Source organism: Misgurnus anguillicaudatus, chromosome 10 (genome assembly GCF_027580225.2).
Source record: "Misgurnus anguillicaudatus chromosome 10, ASM2758022v2, whole genome shotgun sequence".
In the NCBI taxonomy this organism is placed as follows: domain Eukaryota; kingdom Metazoa; phylum Chordata; class Actinopteri; order Cypriniformes; family Cobitidae; genus Misgurnus; species Misgurnus anguillicaudatus.
Genome location: NC_073346.2, coordinates 26,630,132 through 26,647,120, shown reverse-complemented (window position 1 = coordinate 26,647,120; position 16,989 = coordinate 26,630,132). Strand labels below are relative to the sequence as shown.

General features: G+C 39.6%; 1 protein-coding gene across 5 annotated transcripts in view; it reads right to left on the bottom strand.

Annotated features, from left to right (window-relative positions):
• Nucleotides 1–5,933: 5,933 nt before the first annotated feature.
• klhl32 (kelch-like family member 32) overlaps nucleotides 5,934–16,989 on the bottom strand; it is a 26,794-nt gene continuing 15,738 nt past the window's right edge. For 3 of the 5 annotated variants that reach the window (XM_055210653.2, XM_055210652.2, XM_055210650.2), the window contains exons 7-12: nucleotides 15,055–15,270; nucleotides 10,880–11,606; nucleotides 10,680–10,738; nucleotides 7,902–8,094; nucleotides 7,054–7,148; nucleotides 5,934–6,967 (exon numbers count right to left, since the gene is read on the bottom strand). In XM_055210653.2, the coding sequence (XP_055066628.1) occupies nucleotides 6,806–6,967; nucleotides 7,054–7,148; nucleotides 7,902–8,094; nucleotides 10,680–10,738; nucleotides 10,880–11,606; nucleotides 15,055–15,270 (1,452 nt within the window). In that variant the 3' untranslated portion in view covers nucleotides 5,934–6,805. Of the gene's footprint in view, nucleotides 6,968–7,053; nucleotides 7,149–7,901; nucleotides 8,095–10,679; nucleotides 10,739–10,879; nucleotides 12,055–15,054; nucleotides 15,271–16,989 lie in introns of those variants that run through there. The other 2 variants (XM_055210654.2, XM_055210655.2) reach the window with 2 other exon arrangements.

The following is a 16,989-nucleotide window of genomic DNA, read 5'->3' as shown; positions in this document are numbered from 1 at the left end:
TTTTGTTGAGTCAGTAGATTCTATTGCCCAATGTTTTTCAGTACAACAAAACAAGAACATATAGTCAATACTACAGAGTCACCATTAATAATCAGACCAGTGTCGGAGGATGAGGTTGTAAAAGTAATTGCATCTCTAAAACCTTCAAGGGCTAAGGACATCTATGGTATGGATACACTAATGCTGAAAGAGAATAATTCCTCAATAGTCATCCCATTAACACGTATAATTAATATCTCATTGACCCAAGGATGGTTCCCTGATTTATGGAAGCCTGCTGTTGTGGCCCCTATCTTTAAAGGTGGTGACCGGCAGCTGACTTCAAATTACAGGCCCATTAGTGTTGTACCTATAGTTTCAAAAGTATTTGAAAAATTAATTAACAAACAAATGATAGATTATTTAAATAATAGTTCTTTTCCATTGCATCCATTGCAATTTGGCTTCAGGGCTAACTACTCGACAGAAACGGCTACATGTTACTTTATAGAAAAGGTGAAGGCATCACTGGATAAAGGCGGGGTAGTAGGGGCCGTGTTCCTTGACTTAAAAAAAGCATTTGACACGGTTAATCATAATATTTTATTATACAAATTACAGAATTTTAATTTCTCCTCAGAGTTAGTCAGTCTTATTAAATCTTATCTTTCACTCCGGACTCAATATGTTAAAATTGGCAATTATAAATCTAATCCCCTATGTCTTTCAACTGGGGTCCCACAAGGCTCAATACTTGGTCCAACCCTTTTTAGCTTATACATTAATGATTTACCGTTGGTGTGTGAAAATTGTGATGTTTTAATGTATGCCGATGATACAGTTATTTTTACTCATGGTGGGACTGCTGCAGAGGTTGCAATTAAGCTAACAGAGATTTTAAAGAAGGTGACATCCTGGCTTGATCATTGTTGTTTACAATTGAATATTTCAAAAACAGTTTGTATGTATCTTTCCAAAAACTCCTCTATAGACATAGAACAAGACATTTTACTATCAGGACATACACTAAAAGTTGTATCAGAATATAAATATTTAGGAGTTCATATAGACTCAAATCTTACATTCAAAACACACATAAAAAAGGTCTGTAATAAAGTAAAGTTTAGTTTGGCAAATTTTAGGTATATCAGAAACCACTTATCAACTAAAGCAGCTAAGGTATATTTCCATTCACTGATTCTCTCTTACATTACTTACTGTTTGATAAGTTGGTCCAATGCGCACTCGACTGTTTTAAAACCACTGAAATCATTATACAATCAAGCTCTTAAAATTTTAGATAAAAAGCCAATTCGTTACCATCATTGCCAAATTTAAAAAAATATATACATTGCTTAGTTGGGTAAACCTCATAAAGTACAGAAATGTTTGTTTAGTTTACAAAATTTTACATAACTTAGCTCCCCCACCTTTACTCGGCCTTATTAATTTTAAATCGAATGCAAATAGAGTCACAAGAGGCGCAGCAAGGAGGGACTGTATAATTCCATTAAAAAAAACTGCATTTAGTCAGGCTGTATTTTCATTTACAGCAGTACATCAATGGAACTCAGTTCCACCATCAATTAGAGAGTCGCCATCCTACTACACTTTTAAGGTTAATGTTAAGAAATGGTTTAATGATAATCAACATTGTCAACACTGAACATTCCCATCTATTAATAGTAATTGTATCATCTTTTATCTTTTTTATTTTTTCTATCACTTTCTAAATGTGTATTTATACCTCTTGTATTTTCTTAACAATTTTATTGTATCACAACTGTTTTAGGATGCCTATTAACATCTGGCAAAGGGACTGCCGATGAAAATTAGCCTGTGGCTAATTCGGGTGCACTTACATTTGTTATGAATGTTGATACGTGTACATTGTCCCTTTTCAAATAAACAAATAAAATAAAATAAATAAATCATAAAATGGCCCTGATATGTCACTAGACAATAAGAAATCATTTTAATTTCAAATACTTATATCACTGACAACAGTGGTCCCGCCAGGATATTGTCATTTAAAAAGTGGAGTTGCAGCCCTCAACTGATGTTTATGTTGTCATTTTGTGTATTGGCCACCAGTGGTGTGATTGCAGTACCAGTTTTAGCCACAAGTTTTGTGATTGCAGTACCAGTTTTGGCTACAATCCTACATACGGTTCCTTTAATAGATCCTCCTAAATTTTACACAGCGCACCTTTAAAGTAGTGGTCATTGACTAACCTACATCAGTCACATCTGGCCAGATATAAATAAGCTATACAGTATTATTACATATCTCGCTGGAATACTTCATTTTGAATGGCCGTTTGCAACATTTGCGTTATTCTGCTCAAAACTAATATCCCACATAGGGTTGCCAACTGTCCCATATTTGCTGGGACGTTCTGTATTTTTTTAAGACTAATTAATTTGTCCCGTACGGGACTTCTCGTGTCCCGTTTTTTACTGCTACGCTGATATAACCAGTGACTGATACAACAAGCTTGTTCGACTTCATGTGGCGCCACAAGAACTGAGAGGCAGATAAAGCGATTCGTAAATTCATACAGAGAAGACTGCTTTCGACTGTACTTTTACCTTGTTCACACTGCCAGTCCATATCTGATTTTGGTGCATTTTCGATTTGAAAGACTCACTGTCCATATTGTGTATCACAACTATTCAGATCCGATCTGTGCATCCTATAGCGTTCTGTCGTGTTCTGGATTATCTGCACTGTTTCTATGGCAATGACATCGTGTTGGCACGACAATCTGGCTCAACGTCTGACGTTGTAGAAACTATATTCCCCAATACATTTTCGTCAGACATGGACTGTTCCAAAGTTCGTGCTGGGTTTGCATTGACGTGACGTGACAGCATGACGTAACCAAAAAGCTACACAAATGTGAACAGAGCGGTCAGATTGAATTGGACTTCCGGAAATGCGATCTGAAAAGGATTTTAAACCACCTCTGGATGTAGCCTGAAACAGATTAGAAAAAAACGGATTTCATGCGGTTTTTGGCCGTTCACGCATTCTAAATGTGACTGGATTCCAATCGGAAAAATTAAACATAAATATCTCTTTTAATAACATATGACAATATATTTACAAATGATTAAACCAAACAGCGTGTTCGTTACATTGAACGTCTTGTTTTATTAAAGGTCACTTTCTTTCTGATCCCATTTTTAAACCCTAGTTAGTGTGTAATGTTGCTAAAATAGCATAATACATGTAAACTGATAAAGCTCAAAGTTCACAGCCAGGCGATATATTTGCTTTAACAGAATTCCTATTTCAAAGTCTACAGTGAACGGCCGGTTTGGACTACAGCCCTCTACTTCCTGCTTTAATGATGTCAGTAGAACAGTTTTTTGACTAAGCTCCGCCCACAGGAATACGTCAGTCGCCAGCTAAGCTAACGGCAAGCTGCTATCGAATCGCAACACAATAAACAAGCTACACAATCAGAACTCGATACGTATTTCTGAAGGAGGGACTTAATAGAACAAGGAAGAAATCAGCACGTTTTTAGGACAGTGAAAACAGCGCTACAGGGATAAGTCAATTGTGTGAAAAATACCGCGTTTTTTACACGAGAAACATGAACAAATGTTATATTGTGCACAGTAAACACAATCAAAGCTTTAAAAACACAGAAAGAATGTGACCTTTAAGAACCCGAAAATAAACGAGGTTTCCTCGCGGAAGGTCTGCATTTCGTTAAAAAATGAACAAATAAAATATTTCAAATCAATATTTATTGTTCCTTACCTTATTTATGAGGTAAATGGTTGCGGGATAATAAGTGGGATCATGTACAGGCCATAATTGTTATCCTGAAATAAGCCACTTCAATGTGATACAAAACACTACAAAAACAACCAGCTGCCCATACATTATCCCTTACATATATGATCTGGTTTTCCGGTGGCTGTTTCTTATGGCAACCCATCTATCGGAAGTTCTGGCCTCGCACTTTTCTAACAACCTCACGATACCATAGCAATAAAAGCCAGCCATAGAGCCACAAACACGACACCTATGACTCCCACAATCACCCTTCACCACCAAACCCTTCCTTTAACTATTCATACTGTTTGCAATCTCCCTGCAATTCTGGCCACAAATTGCCTACAGCCTCTCATCACTCTCTACCTCCTACCCTTCTTTTCCTCCCTCTCCTCCATCCCAATCATTCATTTCCATCTCCAGCTCCCCCCACACCTCCACCTCGGCTCCCGGTTCACTCTTTCAGCCGACGTGCTTGCGCCTCGCCCGCAGTGTGGCACAGGCATCACACTTCATTAGAGCAGAGCCATCAAATGAGCCACGCCGTCGCTTTTACCGCCGTCACATCAATCGTTCATTCTCCGAGCTAATCAGCAGTCAACTATTTTATACATGAGATGTATACATTCAAACACCATAATTGTGACTCTTCATGTGAAAAACCCCCAGCTAAAGTCATTTTTTGTGATTAACATAAAACCATCCTATATAAAAAACATTCTGTGAAAATATAACCTTGATATTTTAATACTGCACTGTCAGAAAAAAAGGTACAAAACTGTACCTTTTTTGTCGCAGGTACCGTTTTGTACCTTTACAGGTATATAAACATAATACAATGTTGTTCCTTTTGAGGTACATTACTGTTCCTTAAGGACCAATTGTGTACCTTTTAAAGGTACAGTTAACTGTTTAGTACCCCTAAAATTTAACTGGTACAAAATTGTTTCTTAAGGTACACAATAGGTCCTTAGGGTATAATATTGTACCCCATAAGGTACAACATTTCAATGTGTTGTATACCCATAAAGGTACAAAAAGGTACCTTTTAGGGTACCACCCCAGCGACAGAAAAAGGAACAACTTTGTACCTTTTTTTCTGACAGTGTGTGTAAAAAATCTAACTTTAATACAATTTAACAGTGTTGTGGAAAGTTACTTTTAAAAGTAATGCATTACAATATTAAGTTACTCCCAAAAAAGTAACTAATCACGTAACTTAGTTACTTTTCATGGAAAGAGTAATGCTTACGCTACCTTTAGTTACTTTTGGGTTACTTTTTCTTGGCTGAGGCTTAATCTCTTTCAGGCCTTGCAAGTGTTTTTTATGACTGAAAAGTTCTGCATTCAGAAATTGCATATTTCATCACAAAAATGTCGAGCTCTGGCCTGCCATTTCAGTTTCTGACTCAAACTGTTCCCACACAGGCATGTACCCATATAGTGCATAATGTGACTATGTTTAGCTTAATTCGGTACATATTTATCAAATTAATTAAACTAAAAAAGTAACTTGCATTACTTTTCTGAAAAAAATTAATGATATTATAAAGTAATGCGTTACTTTACTTGTTACTTCAGAAAAGTAATATTATTACGTAATGCACGTTATTTGTAACGGTGGGTTCACACCAGCCGCGTTTAAGGCGTCAAAATCGTTTCTACTGCGCCTAGTTTGCCGCCTAAACAGTTTGAGTTTATTCGCTTCATTTGCGCGTGAAATTCTAGTCATCGAGACATTCAAAGGGAAATTTGCGTCATGGGAGGTGCTTTTAAGACTCCGCTCGCATTCTGTAATCACATCACTACTAGAGCAAGCTCCTGATTGGTTAACTCTGCACGTTTTTCCGCCAAATTACACATTTTTCAACTCGCGAGTTTGCAACGGCAACGCTAAATTCACGCGAACTAGATGCGCGAATGAGGCGGAATCGCATCTACCACGACACACTAAACGCCTCATTTGCACCGTGAGACTTCCAGACACGTGTCAACGCATCTTCAGATTGACTTAACATTGAAATCACTCGCGCTTCACGCCGTTACCGCGGCTGGTGTGAACGCAGCATAATGCGTTACCCTCAACACTGCTCTTTTATTCCCAAACAAGCTACCTGGTCAACTGACTTATCCAGTTGATAAATGATTCAAGGACTCTGTGTCAATCTTCGCCCACTGTAAAATTGTATTTATTACAGACATGTAAAAAAGTGTACATTATGTTTTCTTATGGAATGGGTGGTAGGATTGAGAACAATCAAGATGATGTATTTGTGCATTTGCTGCATTTGTTGTTAGCAGTGCTCATTTACATTCGGTAAACAATTGTACAATCTTCATCCTGAGTTTTGACAGAAAGTACAGTACAGACTGAGAAATGACATGGAATTAGGGTTGTGGCGACAGACGATACTATCACTATGGGGCATATCGCGCAACACTACATGGAATAAAAAGGAAATTAACTGACATTTAAGTGAATCTGGATTAAGTTGCAAGACATTCCGAAACATCTTTGTACGGAGACGTCCAACTAGTGGACCATAAGACTAAGCACACTGTCCTAAATATCGCCCTTGCAGTTCTTGCATCGATTGTTGTGTAGCAGTCTGCTGTGAAACAAGATTATGAACCATAAAATGACACAAGGGACACACAACAGTCTTGTGGACTTGATGCACACACACAGACGAGAGGGCGTAAGAGCGCAGATCCACATCAAGTTACCCTTTTGGGACTGAGTCAAATAGAAAAACTGATTGTTGAAATGGGCCCTTGGTGCAGCACCATAGCAAATCCACTGTATAGTTTAAAAAATGCATGGAAAGGAAAGCCGAAGTGAAGTTTAGAAGTTAATTCTCCACTCTTTACCTTGTTTTTAAGGATTTCCAGAAAGAACTCTACATCCATTATGTCACCGATCACAATTCAAAGAACCTTTTGTATAGGTACAATAGGCTTTAAACATGATGTCATTGGTTCATAGTGCATCTGTGCCAATATAAACATCCAGAAAGTCAAAAACAGTGCAGGTTAGAGAGCACCTATCCTGTGATGTGGAACTTGTAAGGTCTGCAGGTTGGGGCAGGTGAAGTACGGGGCAGGTAAGAAACATGTTGCTACTCCATTTGACGCAAATGGGAGTGTTGGTCCATAAAACACCTCTTCTTTTCCTTTGGTGCTCACGTCTAACACCTGGTAAACAGACAAAGGAGAGCATCTCAGCAAATGAAAGACTTATTTTCAAACATGTTGATCCTCTAGCTTTTAACCCAACCTACCTGAATACAGGCGAGCGGCTCATTCGTCCAAATAGAATATCCACCAACCACGTAGATGCGATCATCGTGGACCGACACTCCTGCTTCATTTTGGCCTTCATGAAGAGTAAAGAAAATTTGATTATAAAAATCTGGACATACTACAGTGTTGCTTTGTATGCGTTTCTAAACATGCTAGAATACAGCAGTGGCGGCTGGTGACTTCTTTTTTCGAGGGTGCTCAATGCAAAGTTTATCACAACATGTATGTAGCCCATCATGTGTGTGGTTTGTAATTTCAAAATATGTGTTCTGTGCGTCGAGTGATCTTTTGTGCATCACTTGTCTTGTCAAAAATAAGTGCCTGCTGCAGACGCGTCTAAAGGGTTTATGATAAAAGAGACGCTTGCGTTTGTCAGATACTCGCATAATCTCATGTGTAATCAGAGTTTACTGTTAAGGCAGTGTCTTGCATGTATTTTGTGAACATGAGTGTCTCTTTTATCCTAAATGGGTTTGGCGCGTGTGCAGCAGGCACTTATTTTGACAAAACGCGTGATGCACATGGTTCACATGACGCAACAAACACACATTTTGAAAACATGAGCAACACACATGACACTCCGAAAACATATTTTGAATTTGCGCCCCTTAGAAAAGAAGTCACGAGCCGCCACTGGACTACAGTACTGTTTAACCCCTTAAGGCAGGCACAGCAACACTGTGAGGAACCTAAACAGATAATTGTCGAAAACTGTCGTAAACTAAAAGTAACGTCTTTGTAAAGAGGAATTGCTAAAAGTGACTTTTTTATAAAAGTATCTGCTAAATGTGAAGGTGATCTTATATAAAAAGATAAAGTGTATCACCTGTGAGAAGACTGAAGGTGCAGCGGGTCCACTGGTCCATGTCAATGTCATATGAGTCGATGTGTCTAACCAGGATTCGGTCATTGTTGTAGTCCAGATCGTTTCCTCCCAGCACATACAGATGCCTTCTTACCGCTGCCATCACGTGATACACCCTTCGCTGCAACATGGGACTGCGTGATAGCCACTGATTCTGGGGGAAAGAATGATGAGGAATACAAGAATAAGCATACAAAACAAAACTAAATTAGTGTTAAAAGTCATTTAAATAATATATTATAGTTTAAACTATTTTTTAATCATTTATATTTACATTTGAGCTTTTGGCAGATGCCAAAGTGTCACAATGTACAGCGGGAAAAATAAGTATTTGACACATCAGCATTTTTATCAGTAAGGGGATTTCCAAGTGGGCCATCGACACAAAACCTCCACCCGATGCAGCCATCAAGCCAAATATTGAATTCATACGTCTGTGTGTCTCCTGGGTAATGAGAAGCCTTTATTAGCCATCAATTAGGACTAAAGCAGCTGATATCAATTAGTACTGATAGGGGGCAGGGTTTCTCTCTCTAAATACTGACAGATTTCAGGTGATCTCCTGACTTTCTATGCCATTTGCACCTTGTTCTCTTCGTGTGTATAATACTTATTCCCTCTGTCATTTCACTTTATTTATTATGACTCAACTTGTATACTTAAATGGTCTGATTTCTTTGTATGAATTCAATATTTGGCTTGATGGCTACATCTGGTGGAAATTTTGTGTCAATAGCCCACTTAAGAAATCCCCTTACTGATATATATATATTTTTTGTAGATATATGTATATTACATTGCATATATTTATATATATTTATTATTTTCTTTTTCAACATTATTTATGAGTGAACACTGATTGTTATAGTCTTCTTTGTCTTTTTAATTTTAGTTTTAATGTATGTTTTTATTTTTCTTCTTGTTGTTGGGTGAGGGAGCACCCTAAATTTCGTTGTACCTCTGTGCAATGACAATAAATGCTGATGTGTTAAATACTTATTTTCCTCGCTGTATCTATACTAAGGATGTTCATATTGACTGGTTAACCGAATTTAGGACTAATTAATATTACTATTAATTTCGCCAATTTTATATCCTTAATTTGTGAATGGCCTGTAAATGACACAAATAAATGCTGCCCTGGCGGTTTGGTAAAGTAATCCCTTGTAAGAGAATTCATTTGTACTGCATATGTGTGCGTGCTTGAGTATGGTTTGGAATCTGCAAGGAGACCTTTGCGTGTGCGCAAGATGATGCGGTCCGTCTCCGTCTTGCACTTGTCTGGACAGACCTTCACTGATCACCTCTGTCCTAGACCCTGACCATAATCATGTCTCTTTTTGCACAAACAGAGAAAGAAGACGCAAAACTTTTGAAATGTGTCCTACTGTAGAAATAGCCACTGTGGTAGATGAAAAAGAAACGATCCATCCGCTTTGGATGAAAATCCTCAGGACTGATTGTGTGGTCTTTGATAATGTAATGTTGCATGAAAATTATATAATCTATGAATCCTGGTTCTGCTGTTGATCTATTGCTGCTGTTTGCACGTTCAAATTACATAAAATGTTTGTATTGTTTTTACTGGGTTAAAGACAACCATCATCTGTCTTTTTACTCAATGACAATTTAAAGTTCACCTATTTCACCTATTCGGTCACAATGCAATGCTAACAAGAGTTAATTTACAGGCTGAGAGTCCAAGCGGGAGGAATTATGATAATGTCGGTCTTGTCTACATCACCAATCACAGGAAGTAAACTGTTGCCTACAATCTGTGTGTTTGTTGTAGTCCAAGAAAAGAGATTTACGTTGGAGACAATAACTTGCGTCATTGTTTACTTTGGGGTATGTACCTTTTGCATATCGTTAACATGTACTAATACACACCAAAGGAAATGTAAAATCGTGATTTGGATAATTGGTGCTCTTTAACATTAAAATCGCTGCAGTTGTCGGTCAGAAAAAATAACTAAGATGAACATCCCTAATCAATACATTTTAATCAGTATATGCTCTTCGTAATCAAACCCATGACCTGTTGAGCTACAGGAACGCATTTATAAACCTTATTAAGTTTAAACTACAATTTTGTAAAATTAATATAAAATATAAACTTAATTGACCAACCAAATTTATTTGACCGAAAATGATATGCATTTAGACACTGCACAGACTGAAACTGAAATTTTGCATTTTGTTTTTCTTAATGCAAATATTTAATGCTTGTATCGTTTGCATATTGCATTACATCGGAGTGTGTGCATTTATTTGTGAGAGGTCTGTGTATATGCTCAGATTCTGCATGACTAGTGGTGAGTGAGAGTGTGAACAAGCGCTTGCATGTGTGTGTTTGCGACCATCTGTTGAGGGTAGTGAGGGTGGGGGGTTGGTGTTTCTGGCAGGTGAATGCAAAGCCACTTTGAATACCAATGAGTATCTGCCTCCTGTTCCTTCCTGCCTTCAATCTCTTCCCTCTTCTTGCTTTATCTCTTTTTCTCTCTCTTTGAAATGCACAGTGGTCTGCACTGACCACCGAAGTTCTACAACATTTCCTTCTTAAAGGGATAGTCACCCGAAAATAAAAATGGCGTCATTATTTATTATCGTTACAAAACCCACTTTTCATCTGTAGGAAATATTTAGCAAATGCTCTGAAACTTTAGAAAGGACCATAAAAGTACCACAAATAGTTCCTGTAGCTCAGCTGGAAGAGCACTGTGTTCTTTTTAGGGTTACCTGGTCTGGATTATAGACCATCAGTCGATTTTGGTACTGAGCTGTGTTTGTGACTCCACCTGTAGTAAAAGAAACCATTAAAATGTGTTATACTAGACAAGTAACTAGAAACTCTTATGTAAGTGAATGCAGAGATGTTTTCATGCAGTGTGCTTCAAATCAAGTGCATATTGTGGCGTAACTGAGGAATGTATAAGTACCTGAGACCCAGAGCAGACCATCTGCCACACAACCCGCATGGCAGGACAAGGAGCGGTCAAACGGTTGCACATACGTCCACTTGTTCCTCTTCGGGCAATAACGTTCCACACTGGGCAGAACCTGCCTCAATTCATTTCTGCCCCCAACGGCATAGAGATATTGTCCCAGAGCTCCCAGTACAAAGTGCTCCCTACATGCCTTCATCGATGCAATATCAGTCCATCGGTTTACCCTCGGATCATACCGACACGCCGTCCTCACCGCACACGTCCTCCCGGTGGCGTGTTCCACCTCCCCACCAGCCACAAACAGGAAGTTTCCCATGACAGCCACACAGTGGTGACTTCGCCCAGCAGGCATGGGGGCCAGCTCGCTCCAGTTCGAACCCCCAGCGACACGCATGTGCTCCTGCATGGCAGGGTTGAAAAACCGCAGCTCTCGTACGCGGCTAACTTCCCGTTTTCGCCCACCGATGATATACAGCGTCAGCGACTGGAACCGAGGGGTGGTGCGGGGTGTTTGACGCAGGGGCTGCGCAAATACGGACCGGTGGTAATCCAGCGCTTCCTCCACCAGGGCGGCGACAGTGCTGCTGGAGTCGAGTACGGGGTGACCGTTGGCCACACGGTGCAGGGTGGAGACCTCCATCAGCCCATAGCGCACGTGTTGCAGCAGTTCCTCCATGTATTGGTATTTACAGTCATGCTCCAACCAACGCACCAGCAACTACAGCGGGCAGAGTGGCTCATCAGTATTCAGCACCAATTCAGGATCAGAAGATCACGCTGCTCATAATGCAGGCTGCCGCTCATACTGGCACACACTATCCACACAAAAACGTCTGTCTATGTGAAAGCAATGCTTTGTATCATTGCATGCTAATGCTTAAGATATTGTGTCTCTATACAGCGATGAGAAGGGGTGAGCACACATACACATACACTAACTCGCTATTCCAGCACAGCCAGGGGAGTTAGACAAAGGGGAGTTAATTGAACTTGAGAGCAATCTAGACTGTTTAGCTGCAGAGGCATGCGAGTATGGCGGAGATGGATGGAGATAAGCGATGCCACTCTCGTGGAAACAAAGTGGCTTTTAACACAATCAGCCCTGAGACACAGAACTTATTATAGCATCCTGAGACCATGGGCCGCAACCTCTAGATGTTCCTTGGCTGTGTATACAGAAATGGCAAACATAAATGCAAGTAATTCACATTATATGGAGTATTTCCTCATTAACATGTTTAAAAGATCGCAATTCAAGCGCAGTTATTTTTAATAGTGCACCATTTGCGGAAGGGAAACTACGTGGTGCGCAAAAATCTTGATTGCATTCAAACAGGTCTCCTAAATACGACCACGCCCCCTTTTCCCTCTCACACAACAAACCGGTAGTCCGAATTGCTGAAACTTTTGGCACTTTTAAGTAAATCACCTACAAGTGGCTTAAAGGGATAATTCACCCAAAAATGAAAATAATGTCATTAATGACTCATCCACGTAACAAAAATTACGACTTTATTCAGCAATGTCTTCTCCTCCGGTTCTGTGGTGAACCGCGTGCAGTCACGTGACTGCAGTGAAGTGGCTGACATGTTATCCTCAGACATGTTTGCTAAGTTTTTTTTTTCAAACTTACAGCGTGGGTCTCCCTCAGACTGTAAACGAAGCGCACAAAAAAAGCTGGGGCGCACCAGATAACACGTCAGCCACGCCACTGCAGTCACGTGACTTCAGTCTTGTGCACGCGGTTCACAACAGAACCGGAAGAAAAGACAATGATGAATAAAGTCGGGGTTTTTTTGGACCAAAATGTATTTTCGATGCTTCAACCCATTCTAACTGACCCACTGATGTCACATGGACTACTTTGATGACGTTTTTATTACCTTTCTGGACATGGACACTATACCTTACATATATTTTCAATGAAGGGTAAGAAAGCTCTTGGACTAAATCTAAAACATCTTAAACTGTGTTCCGAAGATGAACGGAGAGTTTGGAATGACATGAGGGTGAGTCATTAATGACACCACTCTCATTTTCTGGTGAACCATCCCTTCAAGCCCGGAGTATAGTCTGTTTTACTATATACTGTTATGTCACCCATAGGTTTGTGAAGAGCTTTTTTTTTGGAGCAAACAGTTGGCGGGGCCTGCCGTCGCCATCTTGGCATCACCTTATCGCACATAATTTGCGGATAACTGAAAATGGGTAAGGAGGCGGGATGTGGGTGGAGCTGAAGTGGCTGGTTGCTGAAACCACGACCGCCTGCTTGCCGGTAATGACAGCAGTGGCAGTTCACCTGTCACTCAAGTGGCCACACCCTTAATTATGCAGAACTTTAAGGCTTAATATAATTTAAACAGATGAGTTACAAAAAAATTCACCCCCTCTCAGTTGTCATGAAGGGCAAAATTAGCTATATAAACAAAAAACACTTTTTGAATGCACAGCTTTGCAAAGCATAGTTTATGTGATTCGTACATGTACGCAGATGTTCAATGCATGCGTGTTGTGACAAAATGCAACGCATCTCCAGGGCTATATACTATATTCTGTATGCACATGCGCAACCTACGCATACAGTAAACAAAAACACACTCTTCTGATGACAGAGATTGCGCTTGTGTATACGTAAAAAAATTAACATACTTTGGCCTTTACTTAGGCTTCTCTCTACTCATTACTATATTAATTAAAAAATATATTAAAAATTACACTTAGCAGCTTTAAGTGAATATATTTTAGTTATACACTTTAGTTTCAGTTTGGCATGAACGCTATTTAATGCTCTACTGCGACTCTGCCTTACTTTCTTCCTGTCTCTGAATTTTTGTTCTTTTTCACCCTCCTCCTTTTCACAGCCAGGAGAAGAGAAGAAAGAGAATGAGTGAGAGCAAAAAAACAGAGAACAAGAGCAACGAAGAGAGAGAGAGACAGACAGAGAGAAAGAGTGAGGTGTGAGCGAGGCAGCGTCTGTTGACTGTGAAGGTCACACTGGATCAGAGAACTTCCTCGGGGTAGAGAATAAATGAACTCCCCCACCCACACCCGCACGGAGAGAGAAAGGCGGAGAGTGGGTGCGAGAGGATAAAAAAGAACAAAAAAAAAACAAAGAGAAAGAAAATGTGATTTCCAGAGCGTGAGATTCAGACAACTCTACGTGACGATGATTGACAGGCAAACTATATCGAGGGTAACACTGGCGGGCGCACGTTCAAAACGGCGGACGGCGGCATCGGCCCCGGTGCCCATCACGCGTCCGTCTGATGCCCAAATTAACCTTCTCTGCAAACTGAAGGAGGCCCAAAGCAGCCTAATCAGGGCCTGATTATGGCAGCAGCGACTGGTTAAAGGGTCAGAGTAATTGTGCCATCAGAGGCCTGATTGTTTTCAATCAGTAGGGCGGCCGGAGTGACAGCTGGGGGATTGAGGCGCTGATGGAGCCGCGGTGGGCCTAATCAGAGAGAGGCTGGGAGGGGGAGGAGTGTGGGGGGACGCCTGATTGGTGCAAATGAGTAGTCACACTAACTCCCCCCCAACTGCAGCCTCTGTCCGTGTGAACGTATACACATGCATGCACATACAGTTGCAACATCGTGCACCTTTTCTCTCAGATGCTAAATCACTTACACTGTAAATTAAATGGGCGGAGTTGGTTTGTGAATATGACCCTTAGCATTCTGATTTACTGAAATTAAGAAAATGCTTTATGACGGGCAGCAGTTGAGTCATAAAGTGGGGTCCGAACGTCTAAGACTCTTTTAGTGAAAATGCTTTGATTTAGATTTTTGCTAGTTTTTCATTATAACTTTATAATAGTTGTATTTTATTTCTATACAAATACATGTATTTATTTGAATTTGCTAGTATGCATGTAATAATTTTGCTTTGCAAGCGAAACCTGGTGATCCATGTTTTCCCAGCATGATCCGAGAATACAAAAAGCCTTCTGTGTTGGGTCAATGCTAGCAAGAAAATCTGACCTTTCGTACAAAGCAGTTAATACAGTCGATTTGCTCGCATTTGACTAGTGACCGAAAAACATGACAAAATGCTGTTAATATGATCAAAATGACTTTTGGACCCCACTGGACATTCTAATATTTATAGGCGTTATATGCATTTCTAAACAATTTGCATCCAAAGTGAATTTGCACCCAACACACCTGCCATATCTCCTCCTCGCTGAGAGAGGTGAGGCGGTCGCTTTTTAGGACCTCCCTGAGAAGGCGATAAGGTAGAAGGAGCACCTCTTCTTGTCGGCTCTGATGAAGCTCAGAGAGGTGGTCTACCAAAAATCCCACCACGGCTTCCTCCAGGGCCGGCAAGTGGAAAAGGTCTGCCAGTCTGTACAGGTCCAGGTAGTTAAAACTGTTTAGCTCCTATATGCATAGATTAAAGAACACAGATGCGGTTTTATTTATACTCTGCATAGACAAACACGCACATTGTAGACAGATGCATAAAGGAATACAACCATAGATATTGTATATAATACAAAGTATTATAACTGTACAGAGGATGTCATCAAAATACAAATATATTAAAAAAATATTACAATTATGAAGCTAGGAATATCAAAGAAAGGAGTGAAATACAGTCGGGGTCTCCAGAGATACAACAGGATGAAGAAAGAAAGTCTCACATTGCCATCTACTGGTAAACTGAATAACTATAGTACAAATCAGTACAACAATTGACTCAGTTTTTCAGAAGTAGTGATGAACTATGAGAGATTATGATATTCCGGTATGATATTTTGGCGGTATGATAACCTTAAGCAAAAATACCACGGTTTTACGGTGTTGCAGTATTGCAACACTAAAATGTGTTATTTTCAAATGTCTGCATATACAAACAACAACTTTCAGGGTTTCCTGCAGAAAATTTGTTAGTTAAGGTGGTAGGGTTTGGGGGTGGGCAGGGCCGGGGTGTGGCAATCAAAGGGGCGGGGGCGTACGCGTCATGATAAAAATGAAAATATTTTTTAAAACACTCAAATAAAACTTAATTTTTAAGAAATTGTGACAGAAAATAAACAAATACTAGATTATTAATGAATTAAATGTTTTTAACAAATACTTCTAATGGGAATAGCTGCGTAATGAAGTGAAACTGAAGTGAAAGGGTTAATAAACACAAACTGAAGCAGATGTTGTGAAACCCTGACTTTTCAACTTTACACAATACATTTTATTTTTAAAATACAACAACATAAAACATGTATGCCATGCAAAAATAAGACCTTAAAGGAATAGTCTACTCATTTTCAATATTAAAATATGTTATTACCTATTGTTGATACATCCCTCTATCGTCTGTGTGCGTGCGCGTGGGCGCTGGAGCGCTCTGCGACGCTTCGATGGCGTTTGGCTTGGCCCCATTCATTCGATGGTACCATTTAGAGATAAAGTTAGAAGTGACCAAACACATCAACGTTTTTCCTATTTAAGACGAGTAGTTATACGAGCAAGTTTGGTGGTACAAAATAAAACGTAGCGCTTTTCTAAGCGGATTTAAAAGATGAACTATATTGTATGGCGTAATAGCACTTTGGGGAGTACTTCGACTCGGCGCAGTAACACCCTCCCTCTCCCATTATGAGAGTGAGAAGGGGAGCGGACTTTTCAGGCGAGTCGAAGTACTCCCAAAAGTGCTATTACGCCATAAAATATAGTTCCTCTTTTAAATCCGCTTAGAAAAGCGCTATGTTTTATTTTGTACCACCAAACTTGCTCGTATAACTACTCGTCTTAAATAGGAAAAACGTTGATGTGTTTGGTCACTTCTAACTTTATCTCTAAATGGTAGCATTGAATGAATGGGGCTAAGCTAAATGCTATCGAAGCGTTGCAGCGCGCTCCAGCACTTACGTGCACACACACAGATGATAGAGGGATGTTATCAACAATTCTTAGTTAAGGTAATAACATATTTTAATATTGAAAATGAGTAGACTATTACTTTAAATTATAATATTCTTTCAAAAAATATACAACAATTATAAATTAAAATGTATTAATATTAATCATATTAAATGTAAACATCAAATCAATTACATTACTTAATTATTTATCTTAATTTTGTGTAAACACAGCTTA